Source organism: Pristiophorus japonicus, chromosome 20 (genome assembly GCF_044704955.1).
Source record: "Pristiophorus japonicus isolate sPriJap1 chromosome 20, sPriJap1.hap1, whole genome shotgun sequence".
Taxonomy (NCBI): domain Eukaryota; kingdom Metazoa; phylum Chordata; class Chondrichthyes; family Pristiophoridae; genus Pristiophorus; species Pristiophorus japonicus.
The window spans coordinates 77,237,518-77,259,644 of record NC_091996.1 but is presented as its reverse complement, the minus strand read 5'-3'; the positions used below and the strand labels follow the sequence as shown (position 1 = coordinate 77,259,644).

The 22,127-nt window shown below is 46.2% G+C and overlaps 1 protein-coding gene and 1 long non-coding RNA gene across 6 annotated transcripts in view; both read left to right on the top strand.

The window, feature by feature from the left end:
- LOC139232625 (uncharacterized) overlaps nucleotides 1-22,127 on the top strand; it is a 973,018-nt gene that overhangs the window by 901,602 nt on the left and 49,289 nt on the right. The gene's annotated exons all lie outside the window — the stretch shown is intronic.
- LOC139232596 (zinc finger protein 239-like) lies at nucleotides 154-20,231 on the top strand. 5 transcript variants are annotated; one of them, XM_070863020.1, is made up of 3 exons: nucleotides 154-208; nucleotides 3,086-3,448; nucleotides 18,806-20,231. In XM_070863020.1, the coding sequence occupies exon 3, from the start codon at nucleotides 19,149-19,151 to the stop codon at nucleotides 19,905-19,907; it is 759 nt and encodes a 252-aa protein (XP_070719121.1). In that variant the 5' UTR covers nucleotides 154-208; nucleotides 3,086-3,448; nucleotides 18,806-19,148; the 3' UTR covers nucleotides 19,908-20,231. The 5 variants fall into 5 exon arrangements, with proteins under 5 accessions (XP_070719121.1, XP_070719122.1, XP_070719124.1 ...); XM_070863021.1 differs by lacking the exon at nucleotides 154-208 and adding an exon at nucleotides 232-488; XM_070863023.1 differs by lacking the exons at nucleotides 154-208; nucleotides 3,086-3,448 and adding an exon at nucleotides 232-488.

The window sequence follows — 22,127 nt, the reverse complement described above, 5'->3', positions numbered from 1 at the left end:
CGGGTGATTGACGGCAGCTCCGGACCAATAGGAAGAGCGTGGGCGGGGCTGGAAGACCGAGCAAGCGGTTGGTCCTCCAACCAATCGGAGTCTGAGGGGGGGCGGGGCTTGCGGCCCGCAATGGGCGGGGCTGAGCCCGGGTCTGCCGCACTGAGCATGCGCGGGCGGAGAAGACGGATGTCAGTCGACCGGATGCTTCGGGAAGGCGGTAGGAGATTGTGGGCGCGGGGGAGGATGTGGACCCGCGGGTGGGTCGGGGAGAATTCATACACACCCGGTGTAGGCCTCAGGCTCAGAATCAGAGCCCACAGACCGCGGTGACGGGCCCGGGTCAGCGGCGTCACTGGCGCAATCGCGGGCAACTTGGGCAGGAACAATGAGTGGGCGGGGCTTCAGGGTCCCAGTGCCCGCGAAATGGAGTAACCTGGGCAACACGCGCGTCATCACCTCACAACACCAACCTGGATTTATATAGCGCCTTCAACCTGGTAAATTAGTCAAAGGCGCTTCTCAGGAGCGTTATAGAGAATAGTTTGATACTGAGGCGGAGAGATTTAGAATCACAGAAATTTACGGCACAGAAGGAGGCCATTCAGCCTGTGCCCGTGCCGGCCGACACACAGGAGGTGGGACCAGTACAAACCGGACGGTCTGAACCTGGGCAGGACCGGAACCAATGTACTAGGGGGAGTGTTTGCTTGTGCTGTTGGGGAGGAGTTAAACTAATATGGCAGGGGGATGGGAACCTATGCAGGGAGACAGATGGAAGTAAAATGGGGGCAGAAGCAAAAGGTAGAAAGGGGATAAGGAAAGGTGGAGGGCAGAGAAATCAAAGGCAAAAATCAAAATGGGCCACATTACAACATAATTCTAAAAGGACAAAGTGTTTAAAAAAAACAAGCCTGAAGGCTCAGTGCCTCAATGCGAGGAGCATTCCTAATAAGGTGGATGACTTAACTGTGCAGATAGCAGTTAACGGATATGATGTAATTGGCATCACGCAGACATGGCTCCAGGGTGACCAAGGCTGGGAACTCAACATCCAGGGGTATTCAATATTCAGGAAGGATAGACAGAAAGGAAAAGGAGGTGGGGAAGCGTTGCTGGTTAAAGAGGAGATTAACGCAATGGTAAGGAAGGACATTAGCTTGGATGATGTGGAGTCTGGATGGAGCTGCAGAACACCAAAGGGCAGAAAACACTAGTGGGAGTTATGTACAGACCACCAAACAGTGGTCGTTAGGTTGGAGATGGCATCAAACAGGAAATTAGGGATGTGTGCAATAAAGGTACAGCAGTTATCATGGATGACTTTAATCTACATATAGATTGGGCTTTCCAAACTGGTAGCAATACGGTGGAGGAGGATTTCCTGGAGTGTATTAGGGATGGTTTTCTAGACCAATATGTCGAGGAACCATTAGAGGGCTGGCCATCCGAGACTGGGTCTTGAGTAATGAGAGAGGATTAATTAGCAAACATGTTGTGTGAGGCCCCTTGGGGAAGAGTGACCATAATATGGTATAATTCTTCATTAAGATGGAGAGTGACACAGTTAATTCAGAGACTAGGGTCCTGAACTTAAAGAAAGGTAACTTCGATGGTATGAGACGTGAATTGGCTAGGATAGATTGGCGAAAGATACTTAATGGGTTGCCGGTGGATAGGCACTGGCAGGCATTTAAAGATCGCATGGATGAACTTCAATTGTACATCCCTGTCTGGAGTAAAAATAAAATGGGGAAGGTGGCTCAACCGTGGCTAACAAGGGAAATTAGGGATTGTGTTAAATCCAAGGAAAAGGCATATAAATTGGCCAGAAAAAGCAGCAAACCTGAGGACTGGGGGAAATTTTGAATTCAGCGGAGGAGGACAAAGCATTTAATTAGGAGGGGGAAAATAGAGTATGAGAGTAAGTTTGCAGGGACCATAAAAACTGACTGCAAAAGCTTCTACAGATATGTGAAGAGAAAAAGATTAGTGAAGATAAATGTAGGTCCCTTGCAGTCAGAATCAGGTGAATTTATAATGGGGAACAAAGAAATGGCAAACCAATTGAACAAATACTTTGGTTCTGTCTTCGCTAAGGAAGACACAAATAATCTTCCAAAAATATTAGGGGACCGAGGGTTTAGCAAGAAGGAGGAACTGAAGGAAATCCTTAATAGTCAGGAAATTGTGTTGGGGAAATTGATGGGATTGAAGGCAGATAAATCCCCCGGGTTTGATAGTCTGCATCCCAGAGTACTTAAGGAAGTGGCCCTAGAAATAGTGGATGCATTGGTGGTCATTATCCAACATTCTATAGACTCTGGATCAGTTCTTATGGATTGGAGGGTAGCTAATGTAACCCCACCTTTTACAAAAAGGAGGGAGAGAGAAAACAGGGAATTATATACCGGTTAGCCTGACATCGGTAGTGGGAAAAATGTTGGAATCAATTATTAAAGATGAAATAGCAGCGCATTTGTAAAACAGTGACAGGATCTGTCCAAGTCAGCATGGATTTATGAAAGGGAAATAAATCATGCTTGACAAATCTTCTGAAATTTTTTGAGGATGTAACTAGTCGAATGGACATGGGCGAACCAGTGGATATGATGTATTTGGATTTTCAAAAGGCTTTTGACAAGGTCCCACATGAGATTAGTGTGCAAAATCAAAGCACAATGGTATTGGGGGTAATGTATTGACGTGGATAGAGAACTGGTTGGCAGACAAGGAGCAAAGAGTAGAACTAAACGGGTCCTTTTCAGAATGGCAGGCAGTGACTCGTGGAGTGCCGCAGGGCTCAGTGCTGGGACCCCAGCTATTTACAATATATATTAATGATTTGGACGAAGGAATTGAATGTGCCACCGGGTACAGCTGTACCAACCTTCTGACTTGGCACAGAGTCTTAGTAAGTTGATAAGTGGACATTACCCTAGGTCTCCATCAGTTACCCAGAAAGAGAGCTTTCCCTCTGCAATATGCTGCAGGTTTCCTTGGGCTTGTTCCACTAACCAAGATCCATACATTACTTCCAGCCGTTTCATTAAAGATGATTTGTTCCCTTTTATAATCTGGTTTACCCCCTTTTTAGCATTAAACCAGTTGCAACATATGTGCGTGGAGGCCTACAAAAGGTCGCGAGACGAGAAGTCGGGCAGTGTCGGCGAGAGGCCTCAGTCCGGGGTGTGTGGAGACCTACAAAAGGCCGCGAGACAAGGAGTCGGGCAGTGTCGGCGAGAGGCGACAGTCCGGGGCGTGTGGAGACCGACAAAAGGCCGTGAGACAAGGAGTCGAGCAGTGTCTGTGAGAGGCGACAGTCCGGGGTGTGTGGAGACCTACAAAAGGCCGTGAGACAAGGAGTCGAGCAGTGTCGGCGAGAGGCGGAGCTTGTGCAGCTACAGGAGGAAGGCAAAAAAGTAGAAAGAAATAGAAAGGTGACGTCACAGCCAAGAGGGTAAGTGATTGGCTGCTGATTGGTGAGTAGTTTTTCTTTTTTCTCTTCTGTAACAGTGAGTAAACTTTAGCATTGTTGTTGCCAATTTAAGTGTATCTAAGAGTTAAGTCATGGCAGGAGAGCTCGGTCACGTGATATGCTCCTCCTGTACCATGTGGGAACTCCGGGACGACACCAGTGTCCCTGACGACGACGTGTGCGAGAAGTGTATCCGCCTCCAGCTTCTGATGGTCCGCGTTGCGGAATTGGAGCTGAGGGTGGATTCACTCTGGAGCATCCACGATGCTGAGAATGACGTGAGTAGCACGTGTAGCGAGTTGGTCTTACCGCAGGTGAAGGGAATGGAAGCCAGATAGGGAATGGAAGACCAGCAGGAAGAGCAGTGCAAGGAAGGTAGTGCAGGGGTCCTCTGCGGTCATTCCCCTGCAAAACAGATACACCGCTTTAAGTACTGTTGAGGAGGATGACTCATCAGGGGAGGGCAGCAGCAACCAAGTTCATGGCACCGTGGCTGGCTCTGCTGCACAGGAGGGCAGGAAAAAGAGTGGGAGAGCGATAGTGATAGGGGATTCAATTGTAAGGGGAATAGATAGGCGTTTCTGCGGCCGTAACCGAGACTCCAGGATGGTATGTTGCCTCCCTGGTGCAAGGGTCAAGGATGTCTCGGAGCGGGTGCAGGACATTCTGAAAAGGGAGGGTGAACAGCTAGTTGTGGTACCAACGATATAGGTAAAAAAAGGGATGACGTCCTACGAGACGAATTTAAGGAGCTCGGAGCTAAATTAAAACGTAGGAACTCAAAAGTAGTAATCTCGGGATTGCTACCAATGCCACGTGCTAGTCAGAGGAGGAATCGCAGGATAGCTCAGATGAATACGTGGCTTGAGCAGTGGTGCAGCAGGGAGGGATTCAAATTCCTGGAGATTTGGAACCGGTTCTGGGGGAGGTGGGACCAGTACAAACCGGACGGTCTGCACTTGGGCAAAACCGGAACCAATGTCCTCGGGGGAGTGTTTGCTAGTGCTGTTGGGGAGGAGTTAAACTGATATGGCAGGGGGATGGGAACCAATGCAGGGAGAAAGAGGGAAACAAAATGGAGACAGGAGCAAAAGACAGAAAGGAGATGAGTAAAAGTGGAGGGCAGAGAAACCCAAGGCAAAACACAAAAAGGGCCACGGTACAGCAAAATTCTAAAGGATCAAAGTGTAATAAAAAGGCAAGCATGAAAGCTCGGTGCCTCAATGCGAGGAGTATTCAGAACCCAGGAGAGGGTTCTGAGCCAGTTCGAGTGGGTGAGAGCTCAGATGAACAGGACCCCAAGAAAGAATGCAGGAGGCAACAGAGCAGAGTAGCACTGGGGCAAGTGTAAACCACAAGGTGATAGGAAGGGACAATATGTATGAATATAAAGAAGCTGCAGGAGGGGTCAAAACTAAAACTCATGGTTTAAAAACTAGTATTAAAACACTTTACCTAAACGCATGGAGCATTCGAAATAAAGTAAATGAGTTGCCGGCACAAATCATTACAAATGGGTATGATTTGGTGGCCATTACAGAAATGTGGTTGCAGGGTGGCCAAGACTGGGAATTAAATCTGACAATTCGGAAAGATAGACAAGAAGGGAAAGGCGGCGGGGTAGCTCTGTTAATAAAGGATGATATCAGGGCAGTTGTGAGAGACGATATTGGCTCTAATGAACAAAATGTTGAATCATTGTGGGTGGAGATTAGAGATAGTAAGAGGAAAAAGTCACTGGTGGGCGTAGTTTATAGGCCCCCAAATAATAACTTCACGGTGGGGCGGGCAATAATCAAGGGAATAATGGAGGCATGTGAAAAAGGAACGGCAGTAATCATGGGGGATTTTAACCTACATATCGATTGGTCAAATCAAATCGCATGGGGGTCGCCTTGAGGAGGAATTCATAGAATGCATACAGAATTGTTTCTTAGAACAGTATGTTACAGAACCTACAAGTGAGCAAGCTATCTTAGATCTGGTCCTGTGTAATGAGACAGGAATAGTAAACGATCTCCTCGTAAAAGATCCTCTCGGAATGAGTGATCACAGTATGGTTGAATTTGTAATACAGATTGAGGGTGAGGAAGTAGTATCTCCAACGAACATACTATGCTTAAACAAAGGGGACGACAGTGGGATGAGGGCAGAGTTGGCTAAAGTAGACTGGAAACACAGACTAAACGGTGGCACAATTGAGGAACAGTGGAGGACTTTTAATGAGCTCTTTCATAGTGCTCAACAAAAATATATTCCAGTGAAAGAGAAGGGCGATAAGAGAAGGGATAACCAAGGAAATAAAGGAGAGTATCAAATTAAAAACCAATGCGTATAAGGTGGCCAAGGTTAGTGGGAAACTAGAAGATTGGGAAAATTTTAAACGACAGCAAAGAATGACCAAGAAAGCAATAAAGAAAGGAAAGATAGATTACGAAAGTAAACTTACGCAAAACATATAAACAGATAGTAAAAGCTTTTACCGATATATAAAACGGAAAAGAGTGACTAAAGTAAATGTTGGTCCCTTAGAAGATGAGAAGGGGGATTTAATAATGGGAAATGTGGAAATGGCTGAGACCTTAAACAATTATTTTACTTCGGTCTTCACAGTGGAAGACACAAAAACCATGCCAAAAATTGCTGGTCACGGGAATGTGGGAAGGGAGGACCTTGAGATAATCACTGTCACTAGGAGGGGGGTAGTGCTGGACAGGCTAATGGGACTCAAGGTAGACAAGTCCCCTGGTCCTGATGAAATGCATCCCAGGGTATTAAAAGAGATGGCAGAAGTTATAGCAGATGAATTCGTCATAATCTACCAAAATTCTATGGACTCTGGGGAGGTACCTGAGGATTGGAAAGCAGCTAATGTACCGCCTCTGTTTTAAAAAAGAGGGCATACAAAAGGCAGGTAACTATCGGCCGGTTAGTTTAACATCTGTAGTGGGGAAAATGCTTGAAGCAATCCTTAAGGAAGAAATAGCGGGACATCGAGATAGGAATAGTGCAATCAAGCAGACGCAACATTGATTCATGAAGGGGAAATCATGTTTAACAAATTTACTGGAATTCTTTGAGGATATAACGAGCATGGTGGATAGAGGTGTACCGATGGATGTGGTGTATTTAGATTTCCAAAAGGCATTCGATAAGGTGCCACACAAAAGGTTACTGCAGAAGATAAAGGTACGCAGAGTCAGAGGAAATGTATTAGCATAGATAGAGAATTGGCTGGCTAACAGAAAGCAGAGAGTCGGGATAAATGGGTCCTTTTCGGGTTGGAAATCAGTGGTTAGTGGTGTGCCACAGGGATCGGTGCTGGGACCACAACTGTTTACAATGTACATAGATGACCTGGAAGAGGGGACAGAGTGTAGTGTGACAAAATTTGCAGATGACACAAAGATTAGTGGGAAAGCGGGTTGTGTAGAGTTCACTGAGAGGCTGCAAAGAGATTTAGATAGGTTGAGCGAATGGGCTAAGGTTTGGCAGATGGAATACAATGTCGGAAAATGTGAGGTCATCCACCTTGGGGGAAAAAAAACAGTAAAAGGGAATATTATTTGAATGGGGAGAAATTACAACATGCTGCGGTGCAAAGGGACCTGGGAGTCCTTGTGCATGAAACTCTTTTGGAGTTTACCTGAAAAACATAAACATTAATCCGTGCCCCCCGACCTGGATGACACACCAGACATTTACAAGGCCCTTTTTTCCTTTTTTTTTTGTGTTTTTCTTTTCTTTTTTTTTTGGGCACTAATATCACACTTTTTTTCCAGTGCCCCCTATAAAAGGGGAGGGGGACACTAAAAGCACCGGCAATTAAAACAAATTAAACTTTAAAACGTAAAATCAAATTAAAATTTGGTTGCCGGGCGTGATGATGCACTCCAGTCCCTCCGGTGCCCACCTCTCGCGGAAGGCCGCGAGCGTACCGGTAGATCCTTGTGCATGAAACTCTTTTTGGAGTTTATCTGCAAAAACAAAAAACATTAAACCGTGCCACCCTACCTGGGTGACACACCAGACATTTACAAGGCCCTTTTTTTTCCCCCTTTTTTTTTTGTGTTTTTCTTCTTTTTTTTTTTGTTTTTTTTTTTGGGCGCTAAAATCAAATTTTTTCCAGTGCCCCCTATAAAAGGGGAGGGGGACACTAAAAGCACCGGCAATTAAAACAAATTAAACTTTAAAACGTAAAATCAAATTAAAATTTGGTTGCCGGGCGTGATGATGCACTCCAGTCCCTCCGGTGCCCACCTCTCGCGGAAGGCCGCGAGCGTACCGGTGGACACCGCGTCCTTGTGCATGAATCCCAAAAAGTTAGTTTGCAGGTGCAGCAGGTAATCAGGAAGGCGAATGGAATGTTGGCCTTCATTGCGAGAGGGATGGAGTACAAAAGCAGGGAGGTCCTGCTGCAACTGTACAGGGTATTGGTGAGGCCGCACCTAGAGTACTGCGTGCAGTTTTGGTCACCTTAAGGAAGGATATACTAGCTTTGGAGGGGGTACAGAGACGATTCATTAGGCTGATTCCGGAGATGAGGGGGTTACCTTATGATGATCGATTGAGTAGACTGGGTCTTTACTCGTTGGAGTTCAGAAGGATGAGGGGCGATCTTATAGAAACATTTAAAATAATGAAAGGGATAGACAAGATAGAGGCAGAGAGGTTGTTTCCACTGGTCGGGGAGACTAGAACTAGGGGACACAGCCTCAAAATACGGGGGAGCCAATTTAAAACCGAGTTGAGAAGGAATTTCTTCTCCGAGGGTTGTGAATCTGTGGAATTCTCTGCCCAAGGAAGCAGTTGAGGCTAGCTCATTGAATGTATTCAAATCACAGATAGATAGATTTTTAACCAATAACGGATTTAGGGGTTATGGGGAGCGGGCGGGTAAGTGGAGCTGAGTCCACGGCCAGATCAGCCATGATCTTGTTGAATGGCGGAGAAAACTCGAGGGGCTAGATGGCCTACTCCTGTTCCTAATTCTTATGTTCTTATATTAATCAGGCCTCACTGCCTTCTGTTATGATACTCCCCAATAGTCTCGGCACCATTCTTATCAAGGTACGATCAAGCCCATCACTCTCCCTGAATTCAGTGCAGGTTGTACTGGCCATCTGACAAACTCCCTTGCTCATTCTCCAATGTAGCTGCGCTGTTTTAAGCTTGCACCACCCAGGTAGTCGCACTTTGGTCAGATTCAATATAACAGATACCACTTTGTGATGCACATCATGGTACAATATACCCGAGTTGAGATTACCATTCACCCATTTGTTGGCCCTGGGATGTGTTTATGACAAATAATTCGCTTTTCCCACAAAGGAGCCTTTGGATGAGTCTTTTTTTTTTTTAAAAACTGTTTGTACAACCGCGCTCCCGTCCTTGCACCCCTTGATATAATGGCCGGTTACAGTGGTATGATTACCATGCCACTGTAAATGTACCCCTATCCTATACCCTCGATTGTCCCTACTTTTACCGTTCACGATATGTCTGTTACTACTCTGAAAGATTGACAGAGTTTGCGAGGTATGTCTGTGGATCGGAGGTAGTTCCAAATCTGGGACCCGAGGAGATTCTTCCAGCTCCCGTGTCCTGCTCACTTCCCTTTCGATCATACTGTACCTGATTAGGTGGGGGTATCCCATTCGGCACCCCTTCTTTCTCATTCCCCTGGAGAGGACGAATCCCACTTCTGAGATTTACTCTCAGATGTAGCCAGTTACAGTGGTGTGCCCTCCTGACCCCTCAGGCACAATCCACTAACCCCTTTAAACAACATCGCTTCTTCCCAATGGTCACCTACTTAAAACAAAAGAAACAGAATCTCTGGTGATTCTCTTCAAATTAAGAAGATTTCCAATATTCAAAAGGTATCACCCACTGAGTTAAAACAGAGTTCACAGCTGCCCGTGAAAGAGTTAACTTCCTTTGTTTCGAAAGCTGACAAACACAGACACCATTAATTAATGTCGACTTCAGCCTTTTTCAGTTTAAACTCTCCAGTTAAAAATTTTACCTTTGTAAAGTCTCTGTGTTTTTATTCTCAAAATAAACATTCAGAAAAACAACTTTGCAAATAATAGTATTTCATTCTTTTCTCCCCAGTTACACATTGGTCAGAATTTTTAAAAACCATACCCATTATTAATGTGAAATGCCTTATGTCCGGAACTAAAGACTCTCCACACAATTTACATCATCCAGAATTTGATCATGGCCATAATAAAAGTCTGGTGTTTAATAGGTTAATTAACCTCAATAACTCCAATATTAAACTTCCCAATGCCACTTGGAAAAGGGGGAGGAGCCACAACCAAACAAAGGAAGTGTCGCACGTTTTCCTAAAACTTTACTGAAATATCAAAGAAAAACATGAGAACAGTAAGAAAGAAACATGATCTTCCCTTTTCTCCTTTTGATTCAGTCATAACTATTTATCCATTATTCCTTAAATCAGTTTTTATTTTCTGATCCCTATCATATCTCCTCTAAACCCCCCTTCAATTAACTTTAAACCTATGTCCTCTGGTTGTTGACCTCTCTGCCAAGGGAAGCAGTCACAATGGCGGGTCATCTTTCTGTCCAGCGGAGGCGGGGGTCCCCAAAGGAGGGCTCTCTACGCAGGGGTCCTTCCCTGCACCATTGGGGATCTGGGGTGGAGAGGGTTGCACGGAGCAGTCGTGTGCAACAGTTTTTATTATTAATAATAATAACTTTTATTTATATAGCACCTTTAATGTAGTAAAATGTCCCAAGGCACTTCACAGCAGTGTTAAAACAAAACAAAATAAATAAATTTGACACCGAGCCACAAAAGAAGAAATTAAGGCAGATGATCGAAAGCTTGGTGAAAGAGGTAGGTTTTAAGGAGCATCTTAAAGAATGAAAGGCAGGTAGAGAGGGAGGTTTAGGGAGGAGTTCCAGAGCGTTGGGCCCAAACAGCTGAAGGCACGGCCACCGATGGTTGGGCAGTTATAATGAGGGATGTTCAAGAGGGCAGAATTCGAGGAGTGCAGAGGTCTTGTGGGGTTGTGAGGCTGAAAAAGACAGGGAGGGGCGAGGCCATGGAGTGATTTGTAAACAAGGATCAGAATTTTGAAATCGAGACGTTGTTTAACCGGGAGCCAATGTAGGTCAGCGAGCACAGGGGTGATGGGTGATCGTGACTTGGTGCGAGTTAGGACACGGGCTGCTGAGTTTTGGATGACCTCAAGTTTACATAGTGTAGAATGTGGGAGGCCAGCCAGGAGTGAGTTGGAGTAGTCATGTCTAGAGGTAACAAGGGCGTGGATGAGAGTTTCAGCAGCAAGAGAGCCGTTCTTAACGTCCTTCCAGACTCCAGGGCCAGTTTTGTTTTTTGCAGCCTAGAGGAGTCCATGGCCCATGTATATATTCAATGTGAGAGGTTGCAGTCCCTGTATAGTTACCTGAAGGGGTGCTCCTCAATTTTTCATTACAATTAACCCCATATTCCTAATATTTTGCCTCCCGTGTGGAGGGGGGTGGTGGGGGGGGAGGGGGGAGGGTGTGGGTAAGTCAGAGGATCTTCTGGACCTGCTCTTGGGCCTGGCTAGAACAGCAATTTGTCGGTCCAGGATGGACAGGGTCCGGGAGTCGCTGTGGCTGCCTGCCTCTCTTCCTGCGGTCTGGTCTGTGTCCGGGTGGCCCTGGAGAGGGAGCAGGCCGTGTCCACCGGTACATCAGAACATAACAGATAGGAGCCAGAGTCGGCCATTTTGCCCCTTCGGGCCTGCTCTGCCATTCAACAAGATCATGGCTGATCTTCGACCTCAACTCCATCTTCCTGCACTATCCCCATATCCCTTAATTCGCTTAGTTTCCAAAAAATGATCACATTCTGTCTTGAATCTACTCAACGGCTGAGCACCTGCAGCTCTCTGGAGTAGAGATTTACAAAAATTCGCCATCCTCTGAGTGAGGAAATGTCTCCTCATCTCAGTCCGAAATGTCTGACCCCTTATTCTGCAGTATGAATGAGCAAGCAAATCAATTTCCACACAGAGCAGGTGAACGGACTCTCCAGCGTGAACTCGTTGGTGTGTCAGCAGCATGGGTTGAGCAAGCGAATCCCTTCCCACACATGGAGCAGGTAAATGGCCTCTCCCCAGTGTTGAGTGCGTTGGTGTGCAATGAGGGTGAATGACTGAACCTCTTCCCACAGTGAGAGCGACTGAACTGTTTCTCGTCAGTATGAACTCGCTGGTGTTGAATCAGATCTGCAGAGCTTTTAAAGCAGTTCGCACCGTTGGATTATTTAAAAGGTGTCCCATCAGTGTGAACCTGCTGGTGTCTCAGAAGATGTGATAAATTAATGAATCCCTTCCCACACACGGATCAGGTGAACGGCCTCTCCCCAGTGTGACTGCATCGATGAATTTCCAGCTGGGATGGGGAACGGAATCCTTTCCCACAGTCCCCACATTTCCACAGTTTCTCCATGGTGCGGTGTCCTTATTCCTCTCCAGGTTGGATGATCAGTTGAAGCCTCATCTACACACAGAACATGTGTTCGGTTTCTCCCCACTGTGAATGGTGCGATGTTTTTTCAGGCTGTGTAACTGGTTAAAGCTCTTTCCACAGGCAGTGCACTGGAACACTCCCACTCGGGTGTTTGTGTCTTGGTGCTTTTCCAGTCACACTGATGTTTGAAATCTTTTCCCACAGACGGAACAGACAAACATTTCTCCTTCCACATTCAAAGACTGATGATAGTCAGGTCCTGAGCAAGTGACTCAGTCAGATCTTGATTATATGTTTGGTTTGAGTTTTCCGTCTGCAAATCCTCCTCTTCTAACTCCCTGTAAAAGGAGTTTACAAAAGTCATCACTAAATATAGGATATAAATTCAGAAGAGACAATTCTAGTTTTATGGAACATTCTTTCCTGTCTTGTTCCCGCAAAGCTGTAAATCCCTGTCCCACATCTCTCCTTCCTGCCTGTACTGAAGTTCAAACCCGCCATCTCCAATGTTTTCCCTTTCGTTCGACGTCTCTCCCTCCCCTAAAGGTGCTGACTCTGGCTGGGTTCAGTTCTACACTCACTGGTTCCCCTCCCTCTCCTCCGCTGAAGGTGCTGACTCTGGCTGGGTTCAGTTCTACACTCACTGGTTCCCCTCCCTCTCCTCCGCTGAAGGTGCTGACTCTGGCTGGGTTCAGTTCTACACTCACTGGTTCCCCTCCCTCTCCTCCGCTGAAGGTGCTGACTCTGGCTGGGTTCAGTTCTACACTCACTGGTTCCCCTCCCTCTCCTCCGCTGAAGGTGCTGACTCTGGCTGGGTTCAGTTCTACACTCACTGGTTCCCCTCCCTCTCCTCCGCTGAAGGTGCTGACTCTGGCTGGGTTCAGTTCTACACTCACTGGTTCCCCTCCCTCTCCTCCGCTGAAGGGGCTGATTCTGACTGGGTTCAATTCTACATTCACTGGTTCCCCACTTTTTGTGAAGTGCTCCTGGCACTTTATTAAACACAGACAGCAGAAGCACATTAATGTGATGGGAGATCACTGACTCATGAGCAGCCAGTGGTGTGTAGCCTCCTGATAGTCTGATCCCTTTTCAGCCAGTATTAATGTTTTAACTACATTAAAGGCACGATATAAATAGAAGTTATATTATTATAGGAGCTGGGACACAGGAAGAATTCCATTAAAATCAGTAATACATTTGGTAACTAAAAATAGTAATTTTGCCCTCATTTACAGACGCTCCCTGACCTGTCCCCATTTCTCCTCCATTTACCGACGCTCCCTGACTCGCTGGGGATTTCCCAGCACTTCCGGGTTGTCCCAGAGTTTGTGTCTGAAACTGGCGGGTAGTTGTGGGGAGGCGGATAATGCGGAGTGTTGTCTCTCAGGCCTGGACCCTCACTCGCTGTGTGTGAAGACCCCCCAGGGGTTCGGAAGAGCGGAGCGGGACCGGAGCTCGTAGTCAAATGGTCCTCCAACCAATCAGTGTGAGGGGCATGGCTTGCGGCACACAGTGGGCGGGGCTGAGCCCGGATCTCCCTCATTGGATGAAACTCTGCCCCATTGTTAAAGCTGATTTCTCTAAACTCCAGGAGGAAACTGGACCTTTGTGTTGTGGCTTTATCAAGATGGAACCCTGTGGGGTGGAGCAAACATTGCAACGTTTGGTAGTGAAATGGATTAATTCAGGACAGACAGCAGGGTTTCAGGAAATAACACCGTGCAGTGAGAAAGAAAATGCAGGGGATGTTGTGTCTCTTGTTTCAGGCATCTTACACCAGGAAGGATGTGGAGGCCATGGAGAGGGTGCAGAGAGATTCACTGAGACGATATTAGGGAAGAGAGGCTTTAGTTATCAGGGGAGATTGGAGAAACTGGGGCTCTTTTCATTAGAACAAAGGGTAATTGGAGATCTGAGGAAACTGTTCTAAATTTGATCAGGTAAATGAGGAAAAACTATTTCCACAGATGGTGAGTCAGTAACTCGAGGGCATCAACTTCAAATCATCACCAAAAGGCTCAGACCCAGGGATGAACTATCGAGCACACTGTACAACAATGTTCGGGACACTCACTGTCCCTCCAGATCTGTGTCTGTTCTCATCGCGGTGATGAATGTCACCGCCGGGGTATCGGGTATTCTGAGCACCGAGTGTCCACCATAAACACTCTCCAGTCAGGTACAGCACGGGTTAGATACAGAGTAAAGCTCATTCTATACTGTCCCATCAAACACACCCAGGGCAGGTACAGCACGGGTTAGATACAGAGTAAAGCTCATTCTATACTGTCCCATCAAACACTCCCAGGGCAGGTACAGCACGGGTTAGATACAGAGTAAAGCTCATTCTATACTGTCCCATCAAACACTCCCAGGGCAGGTACAGCACAGGTTAGATACAGAGTAAAGCCCCCTCTACACTGTCCCATCAAACACTCCCAGGGCAGGTACTGTATTGGTTAGATACTAAGTGAAGCTCCCTCTACACTGTCCAAATAAACAGTCCTGGGGCAGTTACAGCATAATTTAGATACAGGGTAATCCTCTCTCAAACCTCGCTTTGCAATTGTGCAGGGCCTTGGTGAGACCACACCTGGAGTACTGTGCACAGTTTTGGTCTCCTTATCTAAGGAAGGATATACTTGCTTTGCTTTGATACAGAGTAAAGCTTCGTCAACACTGTCCCATCAGACATTCCAAGGACAGGTACAACATAGGTTAGATACGGAGTATATCTTCCTCCAGGTGCAGTACGGGATTGATACACAATAAAGCTGTCTCTAATCTGCCGCATCAAACACTCTCAGGTGAAGTACAGCATGGTTTAAACAAAAAGTAAATCTCTCTCTACACTGTCCCATTAAACAGCCCCAGGGCAGGTACAGCACGGGGTTAGATCCAGAGTAAAGCTCCCTCTATACGATCCTAAAGAATCCCAGGGCAGGTACAGCAAGGATTAGTTACAATTTAAAGCTCACTGTAAACTGTCCCATCAAAGACACCCAGGGCAGGTACAGCACAGGTTAAATACACAGTATGGATCCTTCTACACTGTCCCACCAGACATTTCCAGAGCATACACAGCACACGTTAGATACAGAGTAAAGTTCCCTCAATATTGTCCCATCAAATACTGCCTGGGATGGTACAGCACCCAAACACTCCAGAACAGGCATAGCACGGGTTAGTCAGAGAGTCAGCACATGTGAGATACAGAGTGAATCCCCCTCTCGACTGACCCATCAAACATTCCAATCACAAGTACAGCACAGGTTAGATACAGAGTAAAGCCTTCTCTATTATATTCTATCAAACACTTCCAGGGCAAGTACAGCACTGATTAAATACAGAGTAAATAGCCCTCTATATTGTGCCATCAACCACTCCCAGGGTAGGTGAAGCACGGGTTAGATACAGAGTAAATCTCCCTCTACACTGTCCCATCAAACACTCTGAGGGAAGATACAACATGGATGAGATAGAGAGAAAAGTTTGCTCTATACTATCCCATCAGAAACTGCCTGGGCAGGTACAGCACTGGTTAGACAGAGAGATTTAGGCTGGGAGTTCTAGAACGTGAGGCCTAGGCAACACAAACACAGCCACCAATGTTTGAACAATTATAATCAGTGATGCTCAGGAAGATAGATGTCTATGGGGGGTGGGGATTGTGGGGCTGGAGGAGATTACAGAGGGTCGAGGCCATGGAGGGATTTTAAAATAAGTATTAGAATTTTGAAATCAAGGTGTTGCTTAACCAGAAACCAGTGTCGGTCAGCGAGCACAGGGGTGATGGGTGAGCTGGACTTGGTGCGAGTTACGACAAGGCAGTCAAGTTTTGGATCAATGCTAATTTATGTAGGGTAGAATATGGGAGGAGTGCGTTGGACTAGTCAAGTTCAGAAGTAACAAAGGCATGGATGAGGGCTTCAGCAGTGGATGAGTTGAGTCAAGGGCATAGACGGGCAATGTTACATCGGTGGAAATAGGCAGCCCTAGTTGTGCTGTGGATATGTGGTCAAAAACTTACTCCAGGGACAAGTATGACATCAAGGTGACGAACAGTCTGGTTCAGCCTCAGACAGAAGTTGGGCAGAGGGATGGAGTCAGTGGCTAGGGAACGGAGTTTGTGGCAATGACAATGACAAATATCAGAATATTTCACAGGCCATCATGTGCAAAATGTGTGGATGAGTTTTTAAAATTAAATCGGTTCCAAAAACGGGTTAACTGATTCAGAAAGTAACGAATTTAAAATTTTAAGCAAGACAGTTCAATAAAGGGGTGGTTCAAACGATTTCAGCTGAGTTTAAAGTAAGACATTGCAGTTAAGTCTACTACAACCACAAGTCATGTATTCAACCGGAACAAGTTTGGGGTTTGATCTGATAGAAGGCGAACTAGCTGAGAAGTGATATAAGTTAGATTAAGAAAAAGCCCTAAAATGGAACAGTCGGTAATTACATCAACGAGTCTCCGATGATCATGGAGGGATCAAATATTCGACACAGTGTGTTTGAAACAAAGATAATTTATTCAACATTTATAAAGAATATTAATCTCCAGCTCGTGTATAGGGGTCATGAAGATCAATAGAAACAAACAATCACTGCCAGAATGAACATGGTTCAGTGAATAATGGAATCCTTGTAAATCCTGTTCTATTCACGAATGCCTGCTTTCAATGCCGGGACCTTTACCCAGCATTCCCCGCGGGGAGAATGTACCGCACCCAGACTACAGGAGTTCTGTGCGCAGGCGCAGAACTTGGCTGTGTTTGGAACATGCGCGGTGCGTCTAATGGCGGAGGAACATAAGAACATAAGAATTAGGAACAGGAGTAGGCCATCTAGCCCCTCGAGCCTGCTCCGCCATTCAATAAGATCATAGCTGATCTGGTCGTGGACTCAGCTCCACTTACCCGCCCTCTCCCCGTAACCCTTAATTCCCTTATTGCTTAAAAATCTATCTATCTTTGACTTGAAAACATTCAGTGAGCTAGCCTCAACTGCTTCCTTGGGCAGAGAATTCCACAGATTCACAACCCTCTGGGAGAAGAAATTTTTTCTCAACTCGGTTTTAAATTGGCTCCTCAGTATTTTGAGGCTGTGCCCCCGAGTTCTAGTCTCCCCTACCAATGGAAACAACCTCTCTGCCTCTATCTTGTCTATCCCTTTCATGATTTTAAATGTTTCTATAAGATCACCCCTCATCCTTCTGAACTCTAAGGAGTAAAGACCCAGTCTACTCAATCTATCATCATAAGGTAACCCCCTCATTTCTGGAATCAGCCGAGTGAATCGTCTCTGTACCCCTTCCAAAGCTAGTATATCCTTCCTTAAGTAAGGTGACCAAAACTGCACGCAGTACTCCAGGTGCAGCCTTACCAATACCTTATACAGTTGCAGCAAGACCTCCCTGCTTTTGTACTCCATCCCTCTCGCAATGAAGGCCAACATTCCATTTGCCTTCCTGATTACCTGCTGCACCTGCAAACTAACCTTTTGGGTCCCTCTGCACCACAGCATGTTGTAATTTCTCTCCATTCAAATAATATTCCCTTTTACTGTTTTTTTTTCCCAAGGTGGATGACCTCACACTTTCCGACATTGTATTCCATCTGCCAAACCTTAGCCCATTCGCTTAACCTATCCAAATCTCCTTGCAGCCTCTCTCAGTCCTCTACACAACCCGCTTTCCCACTAATCTTCGTGTCATCTGCAAATGTTGTTGCACTACATTCTGTCCCCTCTTCTAGGTCATCTATGTATATTGTAAACAGTTGTGGTCCCAGCACTGATCCCTGTGGCACACCACTAAGCACTGATTTCCAACCGGAAAAGGATCCATTTATCCCGACTCTCTGCCACGCGAAATTTCTGCTGCACAGAAGCGATCATTTTCAGCGAACGGAGGGGAGTAATGGACCAGCGGGGAGCCGGGGATGCCGCCTTAAACAATGGGTGCCCGCCGCAACCCGGAATAATAACCGGAATATCGGCGGTTGCAGCTTCGGGGCTTTCTTCCGGACACAGGCCCAGGCTAGCGGTGGTCATCTTGGTGCAGGAAGGCCGGTTCAGCGCTCAGGTAGCATGATTCAGTGAGTAAAAGCGCGTGCGTGGCCATCTTGGTATAGGAAGGAAGAGCGCTGTCAGTGTCTCCAACTTGGTAAAGGAATGTCAGATAATTTATGGGACGAATGGTTTATACTGCACTTTTTTGGACAGACAGGCGTCTGTCCAATCCTGCCCTGATCGCACGTTTTAAGCCCCGCCACCTCCAGACGGAATCATTCCATCCACGTGGAGCCAGAAGCAGGACCTGAGGCTCCGACTCTTACCCCAACACCCCCCGGCCGAACGGCCTGGGCTCGATGGTGGGCAGCTGGTCTTCCAACCGAGCCAGTGTCAACACTTTCAGGGCAGGCAGAGAGGGGAACCAGTGAGTATTGAACTGAACCCATCCAGAGTCAGCATCTTCAGGGGAGGGGAACCAGTGAGTATAGAACTGAACCCAGCCAGAGTCAGCACTTTCAGGGAAGGAGAGACCAGTGAGTGTAGAACTGAAGCCAGCCAGAGTTAGCACCTTTAGGGGAGGGAGGGGAACCAGTGAGTGTAGAACTGAACCCAGCCAGAATTGGTGGGAAAACTGGGAGTGCAGGTGAAACAGTCTAGAAATGTGCGATGGGTTTGGATTTCAGCACAGGGATGTTGGACAGGGATTTACAGCTTTGGAAGAACAAGAGAGTAAAGAATGTTCAATGGAAACTAGATGTGTCTATTCTGAATTTCTGTCTTGTGCTTACAGTAATGAGTTTTGTTATCTCCTTTTACTGTATATTAGAAGGGGAGATTTTCAGACAGGAAACACAAACCAAACATCACGTCAAGATCTGACGGAGTCACTCGATTCATCAGGACCCGAATATCATCGGCCTTTGAAAGTGGAAGGAGAAATGTTTGTCTGTTCTGCCTGTGGGAAAAGATTTCAAATAATACTGTGACTGGAAAGGCACCGAGACACACACACACGAGTGAGAGTGTTCCAGTGCACTGCCTGTGGAAAGAGCTTTAGTCTGAGAAAACAACGCACCATTCAAAACGCGGAGGAACTGTAAATGTGTTGTGTGCGTGGGCGAGGCTTCAACTGATCGTCCAACCTGGAGAGTCACAAGGATACCCACACCATGCAGAAGCCGTGGAAATGTGGTGACTGTGGGAAGGTATTCAGATCACCATCTGTGCTGGAAATTCACCGACGCAGTCACACTGGGGAGAGGCCGTTCACCTGCCCCGTGTGTGGGAAGGGATTCACTGGGTCATCCCAACTTGTAACTCACCAGCGAGTTCACACTGGGGAGATGCCATTCACCTGCTCTGTGTGTGGGAAGGAATTCACTCGGTCATCCAACCTGCTAAGACACCAGCGAGTTCACGCTGGGGAGAAATCATTCACCTGCTCTGAGTGTGAGAAGGGATTCACTGATTCATCCGACCTTTTAACTCACCAGCGAGTTCACACTGGGGAGAGGCCGTTCACCTGCTCAGAATGTGGGAAGGGATTCACTCAGTCATCCAACCTGCTGACACACCAGCGAGTTCACACGGGGGAGAGACCGTTCACCTGCTCAGTGTGTGGGAAGGGATTCATTCAGTCATCTCACCTGCAATCACACCAGCGAGTACACACTGGGGAGAGGCCATTCACCTGCTCTGAGTGTGGGAAGGGATTCACTCAGTCATCTGACCTGCTGAAACACCAGCAAGTTCACACTGGAGAGAGGCCGTTCACCTGCTCTGATTGTGGGAAGGGATTCACTCAGTCATCCACCCTGCAGACACACCAGCGAGTTCACACTGGAGAGAGGCCGTTCACCTGCTCTGATTGTGGGAAGCGATTCACTCGGTCATACAACCTGCTGACACACCAGCGAGTTCACAAGTGATTGCAGAGGTTGGAATCTGCTGTTAATTACATCCTGACTGAACCATGTTCATTTTGACAGTTGGGGTTTGTTTCTGCTGATATTAATAACTCTATAACTGGGCTGGACTTTAATATTCTGGATATGTTGCTGGTTGTGCTCTCAGGGCTGCAGTGTCCATTTAAGCAATGCTGTGTGTTATCTTTCCCCTTAATTCAGCGACTCTCAACTGAAATTTAGTTTGCAATATTATGTATTTTTACTTTAATCCTAAATTGATCTTTGGTACAAAATCTACAATACAGTGTGTGAAAGTTTCCACTGAATAAAATGTCCAATTAGAAAGAGCTTGCTGACAATTCTTACTGACTTGCACATGACACACACTGGTCCCTCCATTATCCACCAGAAAGAAGGGGAATGGGAATTGGTGGGGAATCAGTTTCCCCAAATGTTGCCCCTCCCATCTGGTGCGCAATACTCCAGGTGTGGTCTTACCAACGCCCTGTACAGTTGTAGCAGGACTTAACTACTTTTATACTACATCCCCCTTGCAGTAAAGGCCAGCATTCCATTTGCCTTCCTGATTACTTGATGTACCTGCATGCTGACATTTTGAGTTTCATATACAAGAACCCCCAGATCCCTCTGTACTACAGCATTTTGTAATTGTCCCCATTCAAATAATAATTTGCTTTTTTATTTTTCCTACCAAAGGAGATAACCTGACATTTTACCACATTACAGTCCATCTGCCTGATTTTTGCCTACTCACTGAGCCTATTTGTATCCCTTTGTAGATTCTTTGCGTCCTCCTCACAACTTACTTACCCACCTATGCTTGTTTGATCAGCAGATTTGGCTGCATTACACTCGGTCCCTTCATCCAAGTTATTAATATAAATTGTAAATAGTTGAGGCCCCAGCACTGATCCCTGCGGCACCCCACTAGTTACAGTTTGCCAAGCTGAAAATGACCCATTTATCCCGACTCTGTTTTCTGTCAGTGAGCCAATTCTCTATCCATTCTGATATATTATCCCAACCCTGTGAGCTCTTAGCTTGTGCAATAACCTTTTGTGTGGCACCTTATCGAATGCTTTCTGGAAATGCAAATATATGACATCAACTGGTTCTACTTTATCCACTCTGCTCGTTACATCCCCAAACAACTCCAGCAAATTTGTCAAACATGACTTCCCTTTCATAAAACCATGCTGACTCTGCTTGATGGCAATATGATTTTCTAAATGTCCTGCTACTACTTCCTTTAATTATGGACTCCAGTATTTTCCCAGTGACAGATGGTAGGCTAACTGGTCTATAGTTTCCTGCTTTCTGTCTCTTTTCTTGAACAAGGATGTTACATTTGCTGTTTTGCAGTCCGCTGGGACCTCTCCAGAATTCAGGGAATTTTGGTAGATTACAACCAATGCGTTCACTATCTCTGCAGCCACTTCTTTTAAGAACCTAGGATGCATGCCAGGGGACTTGTCCATCTTTAGTCCCATTAGTTTGCTTAGTACTTTATCTCTGGTGATAGTGACTGTTTTAAATCATTGCCCCCTCCCCCCACCCTGGAATAGCTCCTTGATTATCAACTATTGGGATGTTTTTAGTGTCCTCTGCCATGAAGACCAATACAAAATATTTGTGCAAAATTTCTGCCATTTCCATGTTTCCCATTATTAGTTATTCAGTCTCATCCTCTAAGGGACCAATGTTTACTTTAGCTACTCGTTTCCTTTTTTATATACCTGTCGAAGCTCTTAAAGTCTGTTTTTATATTTCATGCTATTTTGCTCTCATCTGCTATTTTCTCATTTTTTTAGTCGTCCTTTGCTGGTTTCTAAAAAATTCCAAATCCTCTGGCCTTGCATTGTCCTTCACAACGTTATATCAGACAGGAGGGGATTGGTGTCAGTGACAGTGGGGTTGATTTATATCAGTCAGGAGGGGATTGCTGTCAGTGACTGTGGGGTGGATTTATATCAGATAGGAGGTGATTGGTGTCGTGGAATCATAGCAGTTTACAACACAGAACGAGGCCATTAGGTCCATCGTGTCTCTGCGACCGAAAAAGAGCTATCCACTTTCCAGCTCTTGGTCCGTAGCCCTGTCGGTTATATCCAAATAATTTTTGTAAATGCGATGAGGGTTTCTGCCTCTACTACTCTTTCAGGCAGTAAGTTCCAGACTCGCACCTCCCTCTGGAGGTTATGCTAGAACTGTGTAAAACAC